The sequence below is a fragment of the Nyctereutes procyonoides genome, unplaced genomic scaffold (genome assembly GCF_905146905.1).
Source record: "Nyctereutes procyonoides isolate TBG_1078 unplaced genomic scaffold, NYPRO_anot_genome, whole genome shotgun sequence".
Classification (NCBI taxonomy): Eukaryota; Metazoa; Chordata; class Mammalia; order Carnivora; family Canidae; genus Nyctereutes; species Nyctereutes procyonoides.
This window is the reverse complement of record NW_026575125.1, coordinates 13,165,847-13,189,462: the sequence shown is the minus strand read 5'-3', so window position 1 is coordinate 13,189,462 and position 23,616 is coordinate 13,165,847. Positions and strand designations below refer to the sequence as shown.

Genomic DNA, 23,616 nt, shown 5'->3' with positions numbered 1-23,616 from the left:
GTCATGATCCCGGGATCCTGGGATCAAGTCCCACATCAGGCTCCCTGCAGGGAGCCTCCTTCTCCCTCTGCCTATGTCTCTACCTGTCTGTGTCTCTCATGAATAAATAAATAAAATCTTTTTAAAAAAATAAAAAATAAAAATAATTTAAAAACTGTATGCTTCAGGAGCTCCTAGGTGGCTCAGTTGGTTAACCATCTGCCTTTGGCTCAGGTCATGATCCCACGGCCCCGGGATTGAGCCCCAAGTCGTTGGGCTCTCTGTTCAGGAGGGAGTCGGCTTCTCCCTCTCCTTCTGTCCCTTCCCCAGCCCCTCATGCTCTCCCTCTCTCTCTCAAATAAGCAAATAAAATCTTTTAAAATATTGTATGCTTCAAAGAACACTATCAAGATAGTGAAAAGACAACCCACAGAATGAAAGAAAAATTTTGCAAGCCATTTATCTGATAGAGGACTTCTATTTAGAATACAGAAAAAACTACGACTCAATTTTTTAAATTTATTTTTTATTGGTGTTCAATTTGCCAACATATAGAATAACACCCAGTGCTCATCCCATCAAGTGCCCCCCTCAGTGCCCATCACCCAGTCACCCCCCCACCCACCTCCCTTTCTACCACCCCTTGTTCGTTTCCCAGAGTTAGGATGACTCAATATTTTATAAAGACAAACAACCTAATTTTAAAATGAGCAAAGGGTCTAAATAGACAGTTCCATAAAGAAGATATATAAATGGCAAATAAGCACATGATATCATCAACATCATTAGTCACTAGAAGAATACAAACTAAAACCACAATAAGATACCATTTCTTGGGATGCCTGGGTGGCTCAGCGGTTAAGCATCTGCCTTTGGCTCAGGGCATGATCCTGCAGTCCTGGGATCGAGTCCCACATCGGGCTCCCTGCATGGAGCCTGCTTCTCCCTCTGCCTCTGCCTCTGTCTCTGCCTGTGTGTGTGTGTTTCTTATAAATAAATACAAAAATAAAATAAAATCTTTAAAAAAAATACCATTTCTTACCCAGTAGGATGGCTATAATAGAAAAGATAGACAATAACCAATGTCGGTGAGGAAGTAGAGAAATTGGAATCTTCATATATTGCTAGTGGGAAATGTAAAATGATGCAGCACCTTTGGAAGTCTGGCAGTTCCTCAAAAAATTGAAAACAGAGGGGAGCCTGGGTGGCTCAGGTGGTTGAGTCTGGCTCTTGATTTTGGCCAGGTCATGATCTCAGGGGTCCTGGTTAAGATTAAGCACACTCTCCCCCCACACTCTAACAAAAATAAATAAATCTTTTTTAAAAATTGAACTCAAAGTTACCATATGTAACCTACCAATTCCACTCCTAGGTTATTAACCAAGAGAAATGAAAACATACATCAACATAAAAATTTATACACAAATGTTCATAGCAGCACTATTCGTAACAGCCAAAATGTAGAAATAATCCATGTCTACCAACTTATGAATGGATAAATAAAATATGATATATACATATAATCAAATATTATTGGGCCATAAAAAGTAGTGATACTGCTACAACATGGATGAACACTGAAAACGTTATACTAAAAAAAAAAAAAAAAAGCTAGGGCAGCCCAGGTGGCTCAGCAGTTTAGCGCCACCTTCAGCCCAGGGCCTGATCCTGAGGACCCAAGATTGAGTCCCACGTCAGGCTCTCTGCATGGAGCCTGCTTCTCCTTCTGCCTGTGTCTCTGCCTCTCTCTGTATCTCATGAATAAATAAATAAAATCTTTTAAAAAATAAAATAAAAAAATTTTAAAAATCTAGTTACAAATGACCACATATCATACAATTCCATTTATAAGAAATGTTCAAAATAGGCAAATCCATATAGATAGAAAACAGAGTTGTGGTTACCTAGGGATAGTAGGACTGGGAATGCCTACTATTGGGTATCCTGCATATGGTTTCTTTTTGTGGTGATGAAAATATTCTGGAAATATATAGTGAATACACTAAAAACTGAATTGTATGCTTTAAATGAGTAAGTTGTATGTGAATTATATCTCAATAAAGCTGTTAATTTAAAAAGTGAGGAAACAAGGTGCACCTGGGTGGGTCAGTTAGTTGAGCATCTGCCTTCAACTCAAGTCAGGGTCCTGGGATTGAGCCCCACATTGGGCTCCCTGCTCAGTGGAGAGCCTGCTTCTCCCTCTCCCTCTGCTACTCCTCCTGCTCATGTGCTCGTAGGCTCGCTCTCTCTGTTTCTCTCTGTGTGTCAAATAAATAAAATATTTTAAAAACTAAAAAAAAATAAAAAGTGATAAAAATAAGACAAAAAGAAAACTAAAAAAAACTGCATGAATGTTCCAAAGCTGATTATGTTAAGTATATTAAACCCAACAGGATGACTGTAGAAAATATAATCTTTATCTAATATAGGATTTATTAAATTAAAATAGCATAATCAGTTCAGGTGGCTTAGTTAGGATTATTGAAGTATCAATGTTTATATGGTGGCTGAAAAGCCCAAAAGCAGAAAGCAATATAGTTGGAAATAAATAGAACTGGGGGGATTATAATTACTGATCTAGCAAAGAAAACACATTAGCTAGTAAAGTGATAAAATTCATTATCCTCATTTGGGAAGGGTTAGGAGTTATTTGTTATGATAAAAAAGCAACATGGGTATAGAAAGAGTTGAAATCAAGTGTATTTGAGATATGCCATAGTATATGATACTACGCTTGTGAAAGCAGTAACATTTAGTGGAAGAGAGGAAAATATAATACCCAAAAAGAATCCAAATACATATGAACCTGTACACAAATCTAACCTTTTATTATTCAGTACAATCTCCCATTTTAGATGTAGAATAATACAGAGTAGGGGTTGGCAAACTTTGTAAATACTTTAGGTTCTGAGGTTCTGTGGACTATAATAAAGTCTCTTGTTACAGTTATTCACCTCAGCCACTCTCGTGCAAAAGCAGCTATAGATTATATAGAAACACATTAGTGTGGCTGTGTACCATTAAAACTGTTTATGGAAGCTGAAGTTTGAGTTTCATATAATTTTCACATGTCATGAAATATTCTTTTTATTTTCATTCCAACCATTTAAAAATGTAAAAACCATTCTTAGCTCATTGGCCATACAAAAAAAAAAAAAAGAAGAAGAAGAAGAAGAAGAAGAGGGATCCCTGGGTGGCGCAGCGGTTTGGCGCCTGCCTTTGGCCCAGGGCGCGATCCTGGAGACCCGGGATCGAATCCCACATCGGGCTCCCGGTGCATGGAGCCTGCTTCTCCCTCTGCCTGTGTCTCTGCCTCTCTCTCTCTCTCTCTCTCTGTATGACTATCGTAAATAAATAAAAAATTTTAAAAAATTTAAAAAAAAAGAAGAAGAAAAGAAATAGATGACAGGATGGATTTTGCCCACAGACTGTATTTTGCCATCCCCTGATAGAAGAATGCTTTTCAGTATTAGAAACACTACAGTATCCTAATAAACAAAAGGAGCAACCAAGTCTTACAATGCACACAACACTTACCAGAAATGAAAAGGCATGCTAATCAGTATGCCTCATCTGGAAAAGAGTGACAAAAACCATTAAGAATATTTATGAGTGGCTGAGTGGCTGAGTGGCTCAGTGGTTGAGCGTCTGCCTTTGGCTCAAGGCATGGTCTCAGAGTCCTGGGATTGAGGAGCCTGCTTCTCCCTCTGTCTATGTCTCTGCCTCTCTCTCTCTCTGTTTCTCATGAATAAATAAATAAAATTTTTTTAGAAAAAGAATATTTATGGGAATTATAGAGTGCCTGGGTGGCTCAGTCACTTTAGCATCTGACTTTGGCTCAGGTCATGAACTCACGGTCCTGGTATCAAGTCCCATGAGGGGTGCTGCAATCAGCGGGGAGTCTGCTTCTCTCTCTCCCTCTGCCCCTCCCCCAACTCATGTACATGTGCTCTCTCTCAAATAAATAAAATCCTTTTTTTTCAAATATTTTATTTATTTATTCATGAGACAGAGAGAGAGAGAGAGAGAGAGAGAGAGGCAGAGACACAGGCAGAGGGAGAAGCAGGCTCCATGCAGGGAGCCTGACATGGGACTCAATCCCGAGTCTCCAGGATCACACTCTGGGCTGAAGGCGGCGCTAAACCACTGGGCCACCCAGGCTGCCCTCAAATAAATAAAATCTTTTAAAAAAGGAATACTGGGATGCCTAAGTGGCTCATCAGTTGAGTGTCTGCCTTCAGCTCAGGGAGTGATCCCAGGATCTGGGATCGAGTCCCATGTCGGGCTCCCTCTGCCTGTCTCTCTGCCTCTCTCTGTGTCTCTCATGAATAAATAAATAAAATCTTAAAAAAAATACTTATGGGACTTGAGTTAATTACACACAAAAATTTCTAAGAATAGTACTGGATGCCCAGCAAGCACTCAAAAACTATTTCCAATATTATTAGCAAAAAGATATTCATACTGACTTGCAGAGAAAAGACAAAGGCAATGATTCCATTTCTGTAGTAGTAAAACACAAATCAGGATTAAGAGTGAATGCTTTTGTGGTAGCTAGGTGGCTCAGTTGGTTAAACATGTGACTCTTGATTTCAGCTCAGGACATGATCTCGGGGTCTGGGATCAAGACCCACATCAGGCTTCAAGCTGGGCAGGGAGCCTGCTTAAGATTCTACCTCTCCCTCTGCCCCTCCCCTTGCTTGCGTACTCTCTTAAAAAAAAAAAAAGAGTGATTACTTATATGTCTAAAATTGCCCACCATGGTATTTTCTCAGGAAAGTCTAAAATTCTCTAGAATAAATTTTATTTCAGCACCAGGAAGCTGTTATTTACATATAAGACAAGTTTCTACAAGAAAGGTGAGAGAACGACAAAATATTTGAGACTTACTACTCTAAAATATTACCCAAAGGATTTCTCAAGGAATAATTAAGATTAGGGTCAAGATTCCAACCTTGGCTACACATGTGAGGCCAATGCTAAACCAGCATGGTGAACTGATCTTTACCAAGGATCTGTTCCATTTAAAAACCCACAAGAAGTCAGTATTTGATAAACAGCTCAGAGCTCATCTATTCCATCTAACTACTTGCTACTTCTCAGTTTGTAAGTACAAGGCACTTAAGCAGAATCATTTGTTCAAGAACAGGAGAATTATACTACTTGGCCCCAGCCCAATCTTGTGTTGCACCCTATAGCACCCCATCCCACAGAAAGCCATTTACTTATCACCATGAGAGGTGCCTTCAACCACCATATTCACTTGACCTAGAAAGAGAGGCTTAAAAATCGCAATTAAACAGAGCTCCACTGCCTGCCTTTTCCAGATAAAACTGCATTTTGAGAGAGAAAACCAAATCAATACTCATTTTGATTTCACAACCTTAAACAATGGAATGCTGACAAAGCACCCTGCTATACATTCATCCAACCACCTGTCACCAACATCACCCTCAAACACAAAGGGCTATTTTTATGTAGTACACTACAGAGATAGATAATATCCCATTGCCATGGCAACAAGTTTTCCAGAAGATATGCTAGACCATGAAGAATGCAAAAGAGAGCAACGCTATTTCTTTGCACTTGCTTTTACTTTGCAATGTATGAGGAAGATTCTAAGTTTTTTTAAGTACTCAGTGTGTTCAATAGGGCCTCAGTAAGTTTGAGCAGTGTACAAAGAAATCCTGAGTGGACACATATATACAGATAGCTATTCCAGGGTGAGGAAGAATCCCTACAGGAATCTTATCTTTCAGGGAAAGAAAAATGCCAAACTAATGCAAGGTCATACCCTCAAATGTAATAATATATTTTCTACTCCCCTGAATCCATCTCTGATCACTAGGGCAACCTTTCCCACCATGTGCACTACTCTTGGCAGAATCTCCAAGAAGATTATTCTATTGCTGTATTTTTCCCAGTGCCCCAAACAATAACAAACACAGAAGCCCATGGAAATGTCCCACTCTGATCAAAAAGCACACATATCCCCACATCCCATATCCAAATGCAAACAGACAACCCCAGAGCCTTCAAGACTTCCCTAAAGAAGTGTGAAGCAGCAGCTCAGATGGACTGGTCACTCCTGTCCTGCCCTCTCTTGTCCCTCCTGGAAGTCTGCACACTCAAGCCCAGCTTGGCATAAATGGATTTCCCTCACCCCTTACACCAGCCATGCCCCATTCTCCCCAGGATCCAGAGCGGTGGTTCCCAGTTCAGCTTGTAGCCTGTGTTGGCTTTTCCTCCATCTGTTCCCCAGAACCACAACCCTTCTTCATCCACTCTTCCCAGGAAGCTGGTCTCTTTAACACCCAGGCTTTCCCTGGCTTCCAGCTGGCCACTGTAGCACATCAGACAGCAGGAGACAGTTGGTTATTGGTCCCTCAGCCCACCAGTCCCTCCCTGGCCACAATTCTGGCAATGGCTACATTCTTCTAGACTACTGTTCCTTTAGGGGAATCATACCTTTCACAGCTCCAGCAACAACAATCCCTTCCTTGGCCCCTTTAGATCTTGGGACAGCAACGGCTTCATGCTGCTGCTAATCTACCCATGCCTCCACACACTCCTGTTTTCAGTAAAACCCTCTGAATGTGCCATTTTCTTTAGGGCCCCAAACAGTACATGGCCTTACCCCCAATTTCTTTTAATGGTTCACAATCAATTTAATATTTGTTTTTATTTTTAAATTTTTTTATTTATTTGACAGAGTGTGCAAACGCAAGCAAGAGGAACAGCAGAGGGAGAGGGAGAAGCAGGCCCCCCCCCGAGGAGGGAGCCTGATGTGGCTGGATCCCAGGACCCCGGGATCATGACCTGAGCCAAAGGCAGATGCTTAACTGACTGAGCCACCCAGGTACCCGTTAATAGCAAATTTTAAACAATAATCACACCCAAGTTAAAGTCTTATCCCTTTATAAAAAATAATAAATTCTATGAAACAAACAACCTAAAATTTCAAACACAGAATGTGTCAAATGTGAAATTTTAAATCAGCTGATATGACAGATTAATATTTTAAAGTTAGCTAACAAGTTGTAAATATGTTTGTAAATTTTGTATGATAGAAAACTGATATATACAGATATTTTTTTAAAAAAATAAGATGGGGGATCCCTGGGTGGCGCAGCGGTTTGGCGCCTGCCTTTGGCCCAGGGCGCGATCCTGGAGACCCGGGATCGAATCCCACGTCGGGCTCCCGGTGCATGGAGCCTGCTTCTCCCTCTGCCTGTGTCTCTGCGCCTCTCTCTCTCTCTCTCTCTCTCTCTCTCTATCATAAATAAATAAAAATTAAAAAAAAAAAGATGGGAGGGCACCTGGGTGGCTCAGTTAAGTGTCCACCTTCAGCTCAGGTCATGATCCCATACTCCTGGCATCAACCCTCACCAGGCTCCCTGCTTAGGAGGGAGTCTGCTTCTTCCTCTTCCTCTGCTTGTGTTCTCTCTCTTGCTTACTGGCTCTCTCTCAAATAAATAAAATCTTTTAAAAAATAAAAATAAGACGGAAATTTATTTCTTTTTCATGTAAATGAAGTTTAAACTTGGACTGTCTAAGACTAATAAGTCAGCTTTATAAAGATATGGGACCCAGGCTCTTTCCCTATATACATAAACTGCTTTCTGCCACACTTTATGCTTTTCCTCCAAAACCATCATGTAAGCACCAGCCTTCATATTCCAGTACAGTTAACATACAGTGTTATATTAGTCTCAGGTGTACAATATAGTGATTCAACAATTCTATACATTACTCAGTGCTCATTATAAGTGTACTCTTAATCTCCTTCAGCTGTTTCACCCATCCCCCCCACCTCCCCTGACAACCATCAGTTTGTTCTCTATAGTTAAGAGTCTGGTTTTTTCTCTTTTTTTCCTTTGTTTTGTTTCTTAAAATCCACGTGAGTGAAATCATATCGTATTTGTCCTTCTCTGACTGACTTATTTCACTCAGCATTATATCCTTTAGAACTACCCATATTGTTGCAAATGGCAAGATTTCATTCATTCCTTTTTTTCTACTTGAATCATCAAATTATATTTGAGAGAATTGCCATAGAAATATTTAAAAACACAAGTTTATTTCCAGAACAAGATCATTGAGCCCACATTAACATAAGTATCTAGTATCAAAGTAAGATCTTGAAAATGCTTTCTAAAATTCAAACTGAGCAAAAATTCTACTAAACCTTGATTTTCCCACCAAGCCAATGTATTAATATTTCTTGTCATATAAACCTTGTCTTGACATTTTCCAAATTCCCAGCTTAAATTTTTTAAGCATTTTATTAAGTAATCTCTACACCGAACATGGGGCTCAAACTCACAACCCCAAGATCAAGAGTTACATGTTCTGGGATGCCTGGGTGGCTCAGCAGTTAAGCATCTGCCTTCGGCTCAGGTCGTGATCCTGGAGTCCTGGGATCGAGTCCCACATCCGCTCCTTGCATGGAGACTGATTCTCCCTCTGCCTGTGTCTCTGCCTCTCTCTCTCTCTGTCTTTCATGAATAAATAAATAAAACTTAAAAAAAAGTCACATGCTCCACCAACTGAGCCAGCCAGGTGGCCCTGAAGTGATAATATTTTAGATATATTAGGTAGAATATTAGGTAGAATAAAATAAATTATTAAGGGACACCTGAGCCTTATCCCAATTTCTGATGGCTTTCTTGGCTTTGAAGTTTAATCAACCTTAACCCTAGACTGTCTCATGTTCTGCTTTATCATACTGAAGCTCCTTAGAAGTAGATCCAAATCCCCTACTCAGACCCATAGATTCACTCCTTTAAGCAAGAATTCCAACATTTACACAGAAGTGCTATGAAAGCCATAGCCTCTCCACTGAGACATCATCAGGAAACCCTCCTTTTCTTTTTTAGTTTGTCTCTTCAACAAAGACTGAATTTCAACCCAAATTATTATGAAAACTATTACCAGAAGTAACTTATCTATGTGACCATGGGCAAATTACTGAATCTCTGTACCTCCACTTTGTCTTCTTCAAACTGGAGGCAATAATAACTACCTCATGATTTGCTTGTGAAAATTAAATAAGATGAGCATTCTACAAATTATAGGACAAGGCCAATTACATGGTAATCAGTAAATAAATGGTAGCAGCTACCATGATTGTTATCACGTATGTACAGCCAGAGTAGATTTTGCCCCAAAGGACAGTATCTAGAAACATTTTTGGTTGTAACAACTAGGGGACAGGCAGATACTGGCATCTACTAAATAGAGACCAGGGATGCTGCGAGACATTCTATAATGCACAGGACAGCCCCCACAGCAAAGAATGATCTGGCCCAAAGTGTCAATAGTGCAGAGGTAGAGAAACCTTGATACAGAACAAAGAATAAATTAAAAGACTCTAGGGGTGCCTGGGTAGCTCAGTTGGTTGTGTGTCTGACTCTTGATTTGGGCTCAGGTTGTGATCTCAGGGTTATGAGATCCAAGCCCCCTCTGAGGCTCTGGGTTGGGCGTGGAGCCTGCTTAAGATTCTCTCTCCTTCTGCCCCTCCCTGCTGCAGCTTGCACACTCTCATAGATAGATAGATAGATAGATAGATAGATAGATAGATAGATAGATAGATAGATGATAGATAGATAGATAGATAGATAGATAGATAGATAGATAGATAGATGAGAAACACCTGGGTGACTCAGCTGTTGAGTGCTTGCCTTCAGCCCAGGGCATGATCCTGGGGTCCTGAGATAGAGTCCCACATTGGGCTCCCAGCATGGAGCCCGCTTCCCCCTCTGCCTATGTCTCTGCCTCTCTCTGTGTGTGCCTCTCATGGATAAATAAATGAAAAAAGTCTTTAAAAAAAGAAAAAAATAATCTAAGACATCCACATGGTAAATTTCACAGACTTTGCTTCCAGTGCCATTTCTCAGTTAATAGGTCTTGAAGTTACCACAGTGTATGCAAAGGAAAGGAATTAAAACATTTTAGAACAATTTTAAAGCGACCCTAAAGGAAAAAGAAAAAAAACCTCAAAAAGCAAGCACACCAAACACCTCCAGGAGCAAAAACCTGTTCATATAAAATCATCTGTCTTTCACAAGAATGACCCTGAACTAAAGAATAAACAGAGATTATTGCATTAAATATGTTCTTTTGAAGGCACCAGGGCAAACATTACACATTTAAGAAAACCTGCTTTTTCAAAAAAGCAAAAACAATTCCTAATTGCTGGCATTTATGCAATTTACTTCAATTAGTCAGGAAATTAACACAGGTGAAACATTTAATTACCCCCAGGAGGCTGAACAAAACTATTTTTCTGTAAACCAATGGCAAAGTGTTACAAATGAATTAAGTCAAAGCAAATGTTTACTGCTAACCTAATATTAAATAGCCTCTCCTGGTCCTGAATTAAATTATGAGGCTAGCCAAGTTTCTCCAGTCTGTTAAAAATCACTTTTCCTTTCAGGTTCATGTTCTAGCCAGTCTCTGAAGTAGAGATAATAGTGGTAAATAAAACAGGCCCAAAAGCCAGCCGGCATGCACTCCACAGGGGTTCTCTGGAATGAAGTGGAGAGGGCCAGATAGAAAGGTCAGGAGCAGAGAAAGCTGAGCAGGGACTGCAGGGTGAATTCCTGGTGGAAGAAGCTGGGCATTCATTCTCTCTGAGCTTCCTTCCCCCTCACAGGGCTGACTGGAGGGAGAGGGACCACCGCAGCCTTATGGAATCTCATTCCTGACCCAGACCTGCCAGCGGTGCTGCTGCCATTCTGACTTTAGAACCAATGAACTCTGAAGAACTGAGGTTCCTAGTCCAGACACCTCGCAATTCTTCAGAGCAGGGCTTCTTAATTGTTTTTGTCCTATGCTCCCTGCCCTTTGGTAGTCTGCATGGACCTCTTCTCAATAATTTTGTTTGATTGATGGATGGATGGATTTGACAGAGAGAGAGAGCACAAGCAGGGGGAGCAGCAGGCAGAGGAAGGGGGGGGGTAAGCCGAATTCCTGCCGAGCAGCAAACCTGACATGGGGCTCCATCCCAGGACCCTGGGATCATGACCTGAGCTAAAGGTGGACACTTAACCAACTGAGCCACCCAGGCATCCCAGAATGATGTTTTTAAATGCATACCATTAAACACTTATAATAGGTAGGATTATAAAAGAAACATACTGAAATATAGCTATCAAATTATTAAAAAGCAAGTTTGTGGTAGTCATGCATGTGTTTGAATATGTATTACTACCTGTGATAATTGTAATATGATTTTTAAAAATCCTACTTCTACAGGTGATGAAATCACGGGTACTACTAATACTACTGTGGTTTGTGCCTATATGCACAATGGAAGGAAATGCTTCATTTCAGTTAGGAGTTGGTACAAATAAAAATGTATCTTTTTCCACATCCAAATCCACTGACCCCTAAAACAGAACCAGTGCCTGCTTTAGAGTATTCCAGGCAGGAGTGGGAATGCAGGGCATTCATATCTGCATTTCCACTTCTTTTCCTGCCTCCCACTAGTTAAGAGGAAAAACAAATTGCCTAAAGACTAAAATTGAAAATAATACATAAGAAGATAATATATTTGCCAGTTCTACTTGGCATAAGAAAATGAATTATGCATGAAAATGTTTTTTAAAAAGATAAAGAAATTTTAAATGAGTAGTTGAGCAAAAACATCTATATTCTCTGGCCCCAAAAAGCTAAACAGAGTAATTTTCTGCTTCAGAAAACTCTGGAAGGCAAGTGTGGCACAAAATTCCTAAGGTGACATATACCCCCAATAATTCTCCCTTCCTGGTGTCTATGCTTTTGAATAATCCTCTCCCCTTCACTGCAGACAAAACCTGTGACTTGCTTCTAACCAACAGGATATGCCAAAAGCAATGGAGGTGTCCACACTCCTCTAAGACAACTGGAGAGAGAAAATCTCCTTAAAGAAACCAACAGCCATAATTATGAACTGCCTATGGAAAGAGCCATGTGGCAGGAAACTGCAGGTGATCTCTAGTAGCTGAGATCTTCAGTCCTAAACTCACAAGGAACTGAATTCTACTAAAAATGACATGAGCTTCAAGAGGTCCCAGAGTTCCACAAAGGAATGCCACCCAGCCAATGCCTTGATTTTAGTCTTGTGAAACCCTGAGCTGAGGACAATTAAGCCATGTCAGGACTCCTGACCCAAAGGAACAGTAAGATAATAAATGTGTTGTTTTAAGCTACAATTTAAATGTATTCAAAGTCATTACAGAGCAACAAGATAATTAATGCAGTAACCAATAGAGGGGGCGACCAACCATCCCAATTTGCCCTCCAACTGTTCTGCTTTGAAACCTGAGTCTCATGCCCCAGGAAACCCCAGAGGCCTGAGCAACCCAGGATGGTTAGTTGCTGCTATGATCTGAATGTGTCTCCCATGGGGATCCCTGGGTGGCTCAGCGGTTTTGCGCCTGCCTTTTGCCCAGGGCACGATCCTGGAGTCCCGGGATCAGAGTCCCGCATCGGGCTCCCAGCATGGAGCCTGCTTCTCCCTCTGCCTGTGTCTCTGCCTGCCTGCCTGCCTCTCTCTCTCTCTCTCTCTCTCTCTCTCTCTCTCTCTCTCTCATAATAAATAAATAAATAAAATAAATCATTAAAAAAAATGAATGAGTCTCCCACAAAATACATATGTTGAAATTCTAATGCCCAATGTGATGGTATTAGGAGGTAGAGCCCTCATGAATGGGATTTAATGCCTTATAAAAAGGCTCCAGAGAGATCCCTAGCCCTTTCCACCTTATAAGGACACAACAAGAAGGTGCCAGCTATGAACCAGGAAAGGGGCCCCCCACTAGGAAGCAAATATGCTGATACCTTGATCTTGGACTACCAGCCTCCAGAACTGTGGACAATAAATTTCCAGTTTATAAGCCACCCAGGCTGTGGTATTTGTTATAGCAGCCCAAACAGATGCCCACCAAAAGACATGTACTAAAGTAGCAAATGATACAAATACAAAATCCTAGATACTTGCCTTTACGAACCAAAGTTTGGGGGAAAAACCTAGAAAGGAACCAAACCCGCTTTTATAGGATGTCTTTTTTTTTAATTTTTATTTATTTATGATAGTCACAGAGAGAGAAAGAGAGAGAGGCAGAGACACAGGCAGAGGGAGAAGCAGGCTCCATGCACCGGGAGCCCGATGTGGGACTCGATCCCGGGTCTCCAGGATTGCGCCCTGGGCCAAAGGCAGGCGCCAAACCGCTGCGCCACCCAGGGATCCCCCAAACCCGCTTTTAATAATTACTGATAATTAGTGAAACAACTCAAGATTTCCTCACAAACAATTTTCTATCCATCTTGCCTTTTTTTTTTAAGTAATCTCTAACCCAACTCAGGGCTTGAATTCACAACCTTAAGATCAAGAGTTGCATGCTACACCAACTGAACCAGTCAGGTACCTCACCTTGTATTAATTACTAGTCTTCACTTTTGTTACCTTTTCCAACTCCCTACTGGTTTACCCAATCATTCTAAATCAGTCTCAAACATCATTACCTTAAAGACTGCAAATAGCTCGGTCATGTAGAACCATCGTTCAGTCTTTACATTTGACTGAAGGCCACAGATACCTTTTCTGCCTATATTAAAACCCTCTATGTTCCCATCTCTGACCACTCTCAGGTTCCTTTTTTTAAATCCTATGAATCATATGATGTCTGAAATTTGCTTTAGGATAACAGAGGGCTAGGGTACAAAAGTGGGAACACAGATGGAACAGAACTGACCACATGTGCATTGATGGTTGTTGAGCATGGATGGCAAGCACAGAGGAGCTTAATGTAGTATTATTCTACTTGTTTGAGATTTTCCTAAAAAAAAAAAAGAGAGAGAGAGAGAGAGAGAGAGAAAGCAAGCCTTTGAAAGCCAAACCAAAAAATTAACTCTACAGTCCTCTAACACTTCAAGAATATAGCATGCATTCTGCTACCCTATAAAGGAGCTTTTAATAATTGTACACGTTTAGCATAGTCCTGCAGTCATGTGACATCCTATACAAATAAAAATGCCACCTAGTTTCCTTAGGCATAAAGGTCTTTACAGCACCATAATGAGTCACTGTAAGAGTAGGTAATGAAGATTTTTAAAAAGGAAACATAAATGAACTAGAGCTACGTGTGTCAACAAAGATGAATCTCAAAAACAATGCAAGGAAAAGCAAGTTACAGTTAAGAGTACAATACTCCTAATTTTAAGTTGAAAAGCCATACAAAACAATATATTTTAGTGACATACACACACACGCTATATACACACATGATATATATACATATAATAGAAGTATTAACATTTTTTCAATTCATTACACACCAAATTCAGGACAGTAATAACCTCTGGGGTTGGAAGGAAGGAGAATGGGACCAGAGAAGAAGGTCACAGGAAACCTTCGCAGTAAATGAACTGTTTCACTTATTTGTTGGGTAATCCTCTAAGTTTTACACACCTGAAATATTTTTTTCACCCGAAATATATTTGTTATAAAAGAGTCAACAAGCAACTATTATACAAATGTCCCTCTTTAAACCACACAATGGTTTGGCTCTGGAATTTCCTAGATCTATCTGCTGGCATTCTTTCTCTTTTACAAAAAAAAAAAAAAAAGAGTACTATCTCAAACAGGATACATTCTTACTTGCTGTTTTAATATTCTGACCTCTCTCCTTAAAGTGTATATTACAAAGGACTATGATATAAAGATGCAAAAATAGAAAACTGCTTTATTTGCATTTTTAAAAAACAGTTTTGGCTAATAATCTAACAATGATGAAAAGTTCACAAAAATTTTGTCTTGGACGCCTGGGGGGCTCAGTGGTTGAGCGTCTGCCTTTGGCTCAGGTAGTGATCCTGGGATCAAGTCCCGCATTGGGCTCCCCATGGGGAGCCTGCTTCTTCTGCCTATGTCTGCCCCTCTCTGTGTCTCTAATAAATAAAATCTTTATAAAAAAAGAATTCTGTCTTTTACCTATAGTTTTCTTTAATGATTAAACAGTTGCTTCAATGAATCACAAGAAAATCTTTAAAGAGGACTTCTTGGGACACCTGGGTGGCTCAGCAGTTGAGTGTCTGCCATTGGCTCAGGGCGTGATCCCGGGATCTGGGATGGAGTCCTGCATCGGGCTCCCTGCATGGAGCCTGCCTCTCCCTCTGCCTGTGTCTCTCCCTTTCTCTCTGTGTGTCTCTCATGAATAAATAAATAAATCTTTTTTAAAAAGATTTTAAAAAATAGATAGATAGATAGATAGATAGATAGATAGATAGATAGATAGGACTTCTTCCCAAAGATGAGTCCATGCACAGGGCACCTGGGTGGCTCAGTTTAACATCTGACTTTTTTTTTTTGAAAGAGAGAGAGAGAACGCACACAAGTAGGAGGGGCATAAAGAAAGGGAGGGAATCTCAAGTAGGCTCCGTGCTAAGTGGGAAGCCTGATGCAGGGCTCAATTTCACAACCCTGATATCACAACCTGAGCCAAATCCAAGAGTTGGACACTTAACTGACTGTACCACCCAGATGCCCTGAGCAACTCTTTTTTTTTTTTTTAAGATTTACTTACTTAGCACAGAGAGGGGTGGAAGAAAAGGGAGAGAGAAACCTCAGCAGACTCCTCGCTGAGTTCAAAGCCCCACTCAAGGCCCAATATCACGATCCCCAAGATCATGACCTGAGCCAAAACCAAGAGTGGGACACCCAACCAACTGCACCACCTAGGGCTCCTCCACCAGTGTCAAACTCTTGATTTCGACTACAGTGATCTCAGGCTCATGGGATTGGGCCTCCACATCCTCTGTGCTCAGTAGGGAGTCTGCTTCAGATTCTCTGCCCACCCCCAACTCCTCCCACCCTGCACACTCTTTAAAATAAATAAATCTTTTTTAAAAATCTGATTCCATGTACAGAAATTTTTATTTTTATTTTTTAAAAGATTTTATTTATTTATTTATGAGAATACACAGAGAGGAGAGAGAGAGAGGCAGAGACACAGGGAGAGGGAGAAACAGGCTCCATGCAGGGAGCCCGATGTGGGACTAGATCCTAGGTCTCCAGGATCATGCCCTGGGCCGTAGGCGGTGCTAAACCGCTGCTCCACTGGGGTTGCCCGCACAGGAATTTTTAAAACATCCCCTACTTCTAGCAATTTTATTACTTCTTTACCTCAAGCAAAGCTGCTTAAACAAGCAGACATTTGTCAGCTTTTTTCCAATTCAGTGATTTCCCTTGATATTACACAATCAGTAGTGTTTTAGAGCCATTCCCCTTAATGTCTAAGAGTTAACTATCAAGTCAGAGAAAGACAAATACCATATAATCTCACTTACATTTGGAATCTAAAAACAAAGAACGTGAACTCATAAATACAGAGGAACAGATAGGTGGGAGGGGGGACAGATGAAAGTGATCAAAAGTTACAAACTCCCAGTTATAAAATAAGTCATGAAGATTTAATGTATAGCATGGTGACTGTAGTTAACAATACGGTATTATATATTTGAAAGTTGCCGAGAGAGTATATCATAAAAGCTCTGATCACACAAAAAATTTATAACTATGTATGGTGATAGATGTAGACTTACTGTGGTGATCATTTCACAAAATATACAAATACTGAATCATTATGTTGTATACCTGAAACTAATATAATGTTACATGTTAATTAGATCCCAATTAAAAAATACACCATTTCAAAACAAAAAAAGAGTTGACATCATAAAAATTAAAACAAATTATGACTACTTCAAATATACACAGCATTCCCAGAGACTAACATACCATCCTAAAAGATGAATATTATCAATAAGTCTATATAGTTTAATTCATTACAGCAAATATAAAACTTGCTAGTTCAAGATAGACACTTTATTTCTAGAGGTTATATTCCTTCTTTATTTTTTAAGTAAGCTCTGCGCCCATCATGGGGCTTGAACTCACAACCCCTAGATCAAGAGTTGCGTGCTCTACCCAACTGAGCCAGCCAGATGCCCCTCTAAAGGCTATATTTGAAACTGAATAAATTCAAACTGAATAAAAAACATTTGCATTGGAATGTAAACTCCAAGAGGACAGGGATTTGTGTTTGATCCATTGATGTAATCTCAGTACCTAGAACTGTGCATTATGAGTAACAGAAACTCAAATACATGTCAAACCCAAACCTGATTCCCACCACACCATCCTATGCCATCTAGTAAAATGCTGGTCTTTGAATACCAATGAAATACTTCATAACCCGGGAAACCAATCGCTCTAACATTTGTAGATCTTTATCTTAAAAACTGTTTCTCAGACCTTCATATTAACTTTTTCTAATTTATTTTTTAAATATATTTTATTTATTTATTCATGAGAGAGAGAGAGAGGCAGAGACACAGGCAGAGGGAAAAGCAGGCTCCATGCAGGGAGCCTGATGTGGGACTCGATCCCGTGTCTCCTGGATCAGGCCCAGGGCCGAAAGCGGCACTAAACCACTGAGCAAACCAGGCTGCCCAACTTTTTGCAATTTAAAAGGATTTTGTCCTACCATTTTTCACCTAGTACTGAAATTTGGCTTTAAATAAATCAGCACATGAAGATAAATACTCCAAAAATAGGACCAAAGATCTTTTTAAAATAGGCTATTATGGGGATCCCTGGGTGGCTCAGCGGTTTAGCGCCTGCCTTTGGCCCAGGGTGCAGTCCTAGAGTCCTGGGATCGAGTCCTGAGTGGGGCTCCTGGCATGGAGCCTGCTTCTCCCTCTGTCTGTGTCTCTGCCTCTCTTTATGTCTATCATGAATAAATAAAAATCTTTTTAAAAATAAATAAATAAAATAGGCTATTATGATGCATTAAAATATAATTCATGAGGGCAAATACACCACCTTCGGCCCAGGGCGTGATCCTGGAGACCGGGGATTGAGTCCCACATGGGCTCCCTGCATGGAGCCTGCTTCTCCCTCTGCCTGTGTCTCTGCCTCTCTCTCTCTCTCTCTCTCTCTCTCTCTCTCTCTCATAAATAAATAAAATCTTAAAAAAAAAGATGGCAAATAAGCATATGACATGATGCTCAACATCATGTCATTAGGGAATTGCAAATCGAAACAACAATGAGATATCACTACATTCCTTTGGTCAAAATCAAAAACACTGGTATTGTTAAATACTGCTGAGAATATGTAGCAACATGAACTCTCATGCATGGCTGAGGGGATTGCAAAATGGCACAGCCACTTTGGAAGACAGTTTGGCAGTTTCCTATAAAACTAAAGATATTCTTACCATATGATCCAGCAATCACACTACTAGGTATTTACACAAAGGAGTTGAAAACTTAAGTCCACACAAAAACCTGCACACAGATATTTATGCCAACTTGAGCCATAACTGCCAAAACTTGAAAGCAACCAAGACGTCCTCTAGTTCATGAATAGATAAATTTTGGTCCATCCAGACAATGTAGTATTATTCAGCACTAAAAAGAAATAAGCCATTAAGCTAGGAAAAGACATGGAGGAATCTCAAGTGTGTATTATTAATGAAAGAGGCCAACTGAAAAGATTACATACTGTGTTTTTCTAACTATACGACATTCTTTAAAAGTGCAAAAATATAAAGACAGTAAAAAGATCAGTGGTTGCCTGGGGTTGGGGGTTGGGGGTAAGAGGAAGGGATGACTGTGCGGAGCAGAGAGCATTTTTAGGGGCAGTGAAACTATTCTGTATGATATTTTAATGGTAAATACATGTCATTATACATTTGTCCAAACTCATACAATGCTCAACACCAAGAGTGAACCCTAATGTAAACTATGGACTCTGGGTAATTATGATATGTCAATGCAGGTTTACCAATTGTAAAAAATGTACCACTCTGGAGGGAAGTTTTCTTAATGGGAGAAACTGTGTATGTGTGTGATCAGCAGGCATTATGGGAACACTATGCACCTCTCCTTCAATTTTGCTCTGAACCTAAAACTGCTCTAAAAAATTAAGTCTTAATAAATATATATATTTTAAAAAGACATAAGAACGTACAACACCAAGAGCAAGTCCTAATGCAAACTATAGACTTTGAGCAATAATGATATGTCAATGTCAACAAATGTACCAGTCTGGTGAGGGATGTTGATAATGATGGAGGCTGTACATGTGTGCTGGTAGGGTATGTATGGGAATTTTTGTACTTTCCCCATTACTTTGCTACAAATATAAAACTGCTCTGAAAAAAATAAAATTATATATAATATTTCAACAGAAAGAAATTCTTTTTTTAATTTATTTTTTATTGGTGTTCAATTTGTCAACATACAGAATAACACCCAGTGCTCATCCTGTCAAGTGCCCACCTCAGTGCCCACCACCCAGTCACCCCCACCCCCTGCCCACCTTCCCTTCCACCACCCCTAGTTCATTTCCCAGAGTTAGGAGTCAACAGAAAGAAATTCTTAACCTAACTTTCATGACAAAGTAACAGGTATATTTTTACTGCAAGGAGGAGACAAAATTAAGTATTTTTGTAAAACATTTACTCCAGGTAAGATTTTCACTCTGCCTGAAACATTATGGTAATCTTAATCATATGCTTATTAAGATAAAAAATCTGGCTGTTACCATAGAAATTACCAGGGATGGTTAGTGCCTCCATGATTTGAGCAGTTATACCTGTTGGGCCATTTAATTCTGAACTTACAGGTTCATGTTTAACAGGGAAAGGCTAAAAATGTCTACATTTGTTTTAAAGAATGGCTAATACACTCATAGGGAAATGCAAATTGAGGTAAATGGAGCATGCACATACACATCAAGATACAACACACCACACCACACCATACCACACATCACCAAAATGGTTGGTAAAACAGGTGGCTGCTGAGTACTACCTTTGCTTGAATCTCTTCTGATTACATTTCCCTGTCCAGGATGCCTCTGATGTTCATTTTTACCTGCATGAAGAATACTGGACTATTGCAATTATATTAGGTTAATCGGGAAGGATGTATTTTATTTTGCTGGACTGAATAAGAGAGCTTAAAGCTTTGAGAGATTAACTGCAAGCAATCTTCTAGGCATGTCCCCCTTTGCCAACATCTGAAGCAGTCTTCTGCAAGCAGGTTTCAACTGGACATCAAGAGTATAACATCATTCATGCAAATGCACTGTGCCTTGGGTTCTTTCTAAATCATATATACTTCAAGGGAGCGTGTATTTTTTCTAACATCAGGAAAGTCTCCTCCCCAATTCCTTAGGAGTGGTGAACCAACACATTCACATTTAGCATGCCTGCTTTCTCTTATCACAGTACATGTATTACTGACTACAAAATAGGTCTTGGCAGGTGCCCAGCTGTCATTTACTTGCTGTGTGGCCTCAGTCACTCATTCCTTTTTCAGTTGAAAAGTTGCAAGAGCATTTAATAAATTTATATGGGAATATTCTGAGGGCCTCAAGTAATGGCCATGGTTTGTGTTTTAATACACTCACTTTTTTTAAGATTTTATTTATTTATTCATGAGAGACGACAGACAGAAACACAGGCAGAGGGAGAAGCAGGCTCCCCAAAAGCAGCCGGATGCAGGACTCGATTCCAGATCCTGGGATCACGCTCTGAGCCAAAGGCAGACGCTCTACTGCTGAGCCACCCAGGCGTCCCAAGACACTGACTTTTTGTGTCTACCTAGTTCAGCTCAACCACAAACAGCAATTGCAGAACTTTCTACATAGAAAAGACTTCTTTAAAAAAAAAAAAAAAGGACTACTTAAGGGCTAAACAGCCATGCTAAGTTCTGCAAATACTAATTACATTTTCAGAAATCCTTTCTAAAAGGTGAAAGAGGGGATCCCTGGGTGGCTCAGCGGTTTAGTGCCTGCCTTTGGCTCAGGGCGAGATCCTGGAGTTCCAGGACCGAGTCCCACATCGGGCTCCCTGTATGGAGCCTGCTTCTCCCTCTGCCTGTGTCTCTGCCTCTCTTTCTGTGTGTCTCTCATGAATAAATAAATTAAATCTTTTAAAAAAATAAGATAAAAGGTGAAAGATTACAGAGTGGCTAAAGTTATGCTCACAGACATATAGGCATATGCATGCTCCAGCAGCATAAAGCAGTCTTAAATGGTAAGAAAAAAGACCTACAAACACAGTGACATTGCAACTGAGCCATAAAATCCTCACTAATCCTCTGAAACTAGATTTTAAAATACCACTTCCAACTCCAAATATTCAATTGATGTTAACTTTTATACTACTGCTTTCAAGAAAAGCTTCATTTCCATGCACCCCTATGTTTATATTTTATAGCAACATTCTTACAACAGCCATGATATGGAAGCAGCCGAAGTGTCCATGTCCATCAACTGATGAATGATAAAGATGTGTGTGTATATGTTTATATATGTATATGTTTATATATACACACACACAATGAAATATTTTTTTCACACAATGAAATATTATTCAGGCATCAAAAAGAATGAAATCTTGCCATATGCAATGACATGGATGGAACTAGAGTATAACAGCAAAATAAGTCAGAGAAAGACAAGTACTATATGATCTCACTCATATGTGGAATTTAAGAAACAAATGAGTAAGAGACAAATCAAGAAAGAGACTATTAACTATAGAGAACAATCTGATGGTTACCAGAGGGGAGGAGTTGGGGGGATGGGTGAAACAGGCGATGGGGATTAAAGAGTGCGCTTGTCCTGATGAGCACAGGATGATGTATGAAGTACTGAATTACTATATTGTACACCTAGAACTAATATGACACTGTATGTTAACTGGAATCAAAATTAAAACTTTAAAAATAATTGAAAAAAGCTTCATTTCATGTTTTGGGCCTGATTTTAAGAATCTTATCAACATGGGACGCCTGGGTAGGTCAGCAGTTGAGCACCTGCCTTCAGCCCAGGGCATGATCCTGGGGTCTCAGGGTCGAGTCCCGCATCGGGCTCACTGCATGGAGCCTGCTTCTCCCTCTGCCTGTGTCTCTGCCGCTGTCTCTGCGTCTCTCATGAGTAAATAAAATCTTAAAAAAAAAAAAGAATCTTATCAACATGAAAGCCTGGTGACATCGAAAGACGATGGTTATCAAATAGTCTTTCTCCAAGCTCCAAGGAAAGCACAAAACAAAAACAGCATGTGCTGTGGATCATCCCCTCCTCCTCTTCCAGGTATGGAGCAGCTAAAAGGAGGTAGCTGTGACACACATTACTTTCCAGTTCTGTTTCAAGTCCATGCAATAAGATGGGAAACTACAGCTGTCTCCTATGCTGGACGTCTGGGGTCTATCTCTGGCCCTAAACAGTAAGCTTGGCTTTGCCTTGACAGACATCCTCTTACAGCCCTTTGTCCCTGCTCTGCAACGTATTAAGGCTTTCCAGTTTAATATCAATATTCAGAAGTACATTAGTGAGCAAATACATATAGTAGATACATATATATTAATACGTACATGGGGCGGACAACACTGAGTTCTGGGCCCCGCTGTATACACATACACACTTACCTAAACACACACTTGAAGTTCAAGTTCCAGCAAGGCACCCTGAGCACCTACCCCCTTCCACCCACCCAAGGGAGGGAAAGGCAGGAGCAGCGAGCAGAGGTTAAACCAGACACCAGCCAAAACAAACAGCACTTCCAGAACAAGGCAAACTTTGGGTCTGGGCGGCTGCAGAGCCCCAGCAATGGCTGGGGGAGGGGAGGGAGCGTCAGTCTGTCTCAGGGGAGGAAGACGGGGAGCGCACCCTCCAGAGCTGCGGAGGAGGCTGGTGCTCCCTGGGGGACAAGGGCGTCGCCGCCATCCCCGACTTCGACCTGGCCGAGGCCTCCAGGTCCTCGGGCAGCCCTATCGGCTCACCTCGCCCCCTGATCTCCACAGAAATGGTCCCCACAGACAGGCGCCGGCTGAGGGCGCGGGGACATACCTGGTGCAACGTCTCGGCGGGCAGCTGCGACGCCCGGAACAGGTCGGCCACGGGGCCCGCGGCTGCGGTGACGGTGCCGGGGACGGTCCTGGCGGCCTCAGGGGGCCCGGACCCGGGGCCCCCGCCTGCGGCGCCGGCGCAGCGCGCGAACAGCTCGGAGTAGCACTGCTGCTCGCCCTCGCTCAGCAGCAGCGGCGGCCCGGAGCCGCAGCCCCCGCCCGCCGCTGCCTCCATGGGGCCGGGAAGGGGGTCCAGCGAAGCACCGCCAACGGGTAGGGAACAGCTGCCTCCGCCTCAGCCTCCGACGCCTGGGTCTCGGCCTCGGCCGCCGCCGCCACCGCCCCCACGCCCCGCAGCTGCCGCGCCGCCGCTTCCTCCCGGCGCGCGCCGGCCCCGCCCCCAGACTTGAATGTTGTGCCTCCGCCGCGCGGCACATGGAGACAGGCGCGGGGCGAACCAATCGCAGCCTGGGATCGCGCCCCGGCCCCGCCCCCGCCGTCCGCCCCGCCCCGCCTAGCCCCGCCCCGCGCCGGGCCAGGTAACTAACTCCGCGGGCCGCCCGCCCCCCCCACCCCGCGCTGCCCGGACCCGGAGGCCCGGGGCCGGCGCCTGGCGCACCCTCGGAGCCCCGCAGGGGCGCCTCCGGCTCTCCGCCCTGGCTGGGAAGGGAGACAACTAGACCCACCTGGAGCATGGCGCTTTTCAGGGGGCGGAGAAAGCTGTGGTGG

General features: G+C 41.7%; 1 protein-coding gene across 1 annotated transcript in view; it reads right to left on the bottom strand.

Annotated features, from left to right (window-relative positions):
• REPS2 (RALBP1 associated Eps domain containing 2) overlaps positions 1 to 23,151 on the bottom strand; it is a 225,532-nt gene extending 202,381 nt beyond the window's left edge. Inside the window, exon 1 of the mRNA XM_055339073.1 lies at positions 22,889 to 23,151. Coding sequence (XP_055195048.1) covers positions 22,889 to 23,122 — 234 coding nt within the window. The 5' untranslated portion in view covers positions 23,123 to 23,151. The remainder of the gene's footprint in view (positions 1 to 22,888) is intronic.
• Between the last annotated feature and the right edge of the window lie 465 nt (positions 23,152 to 23,616).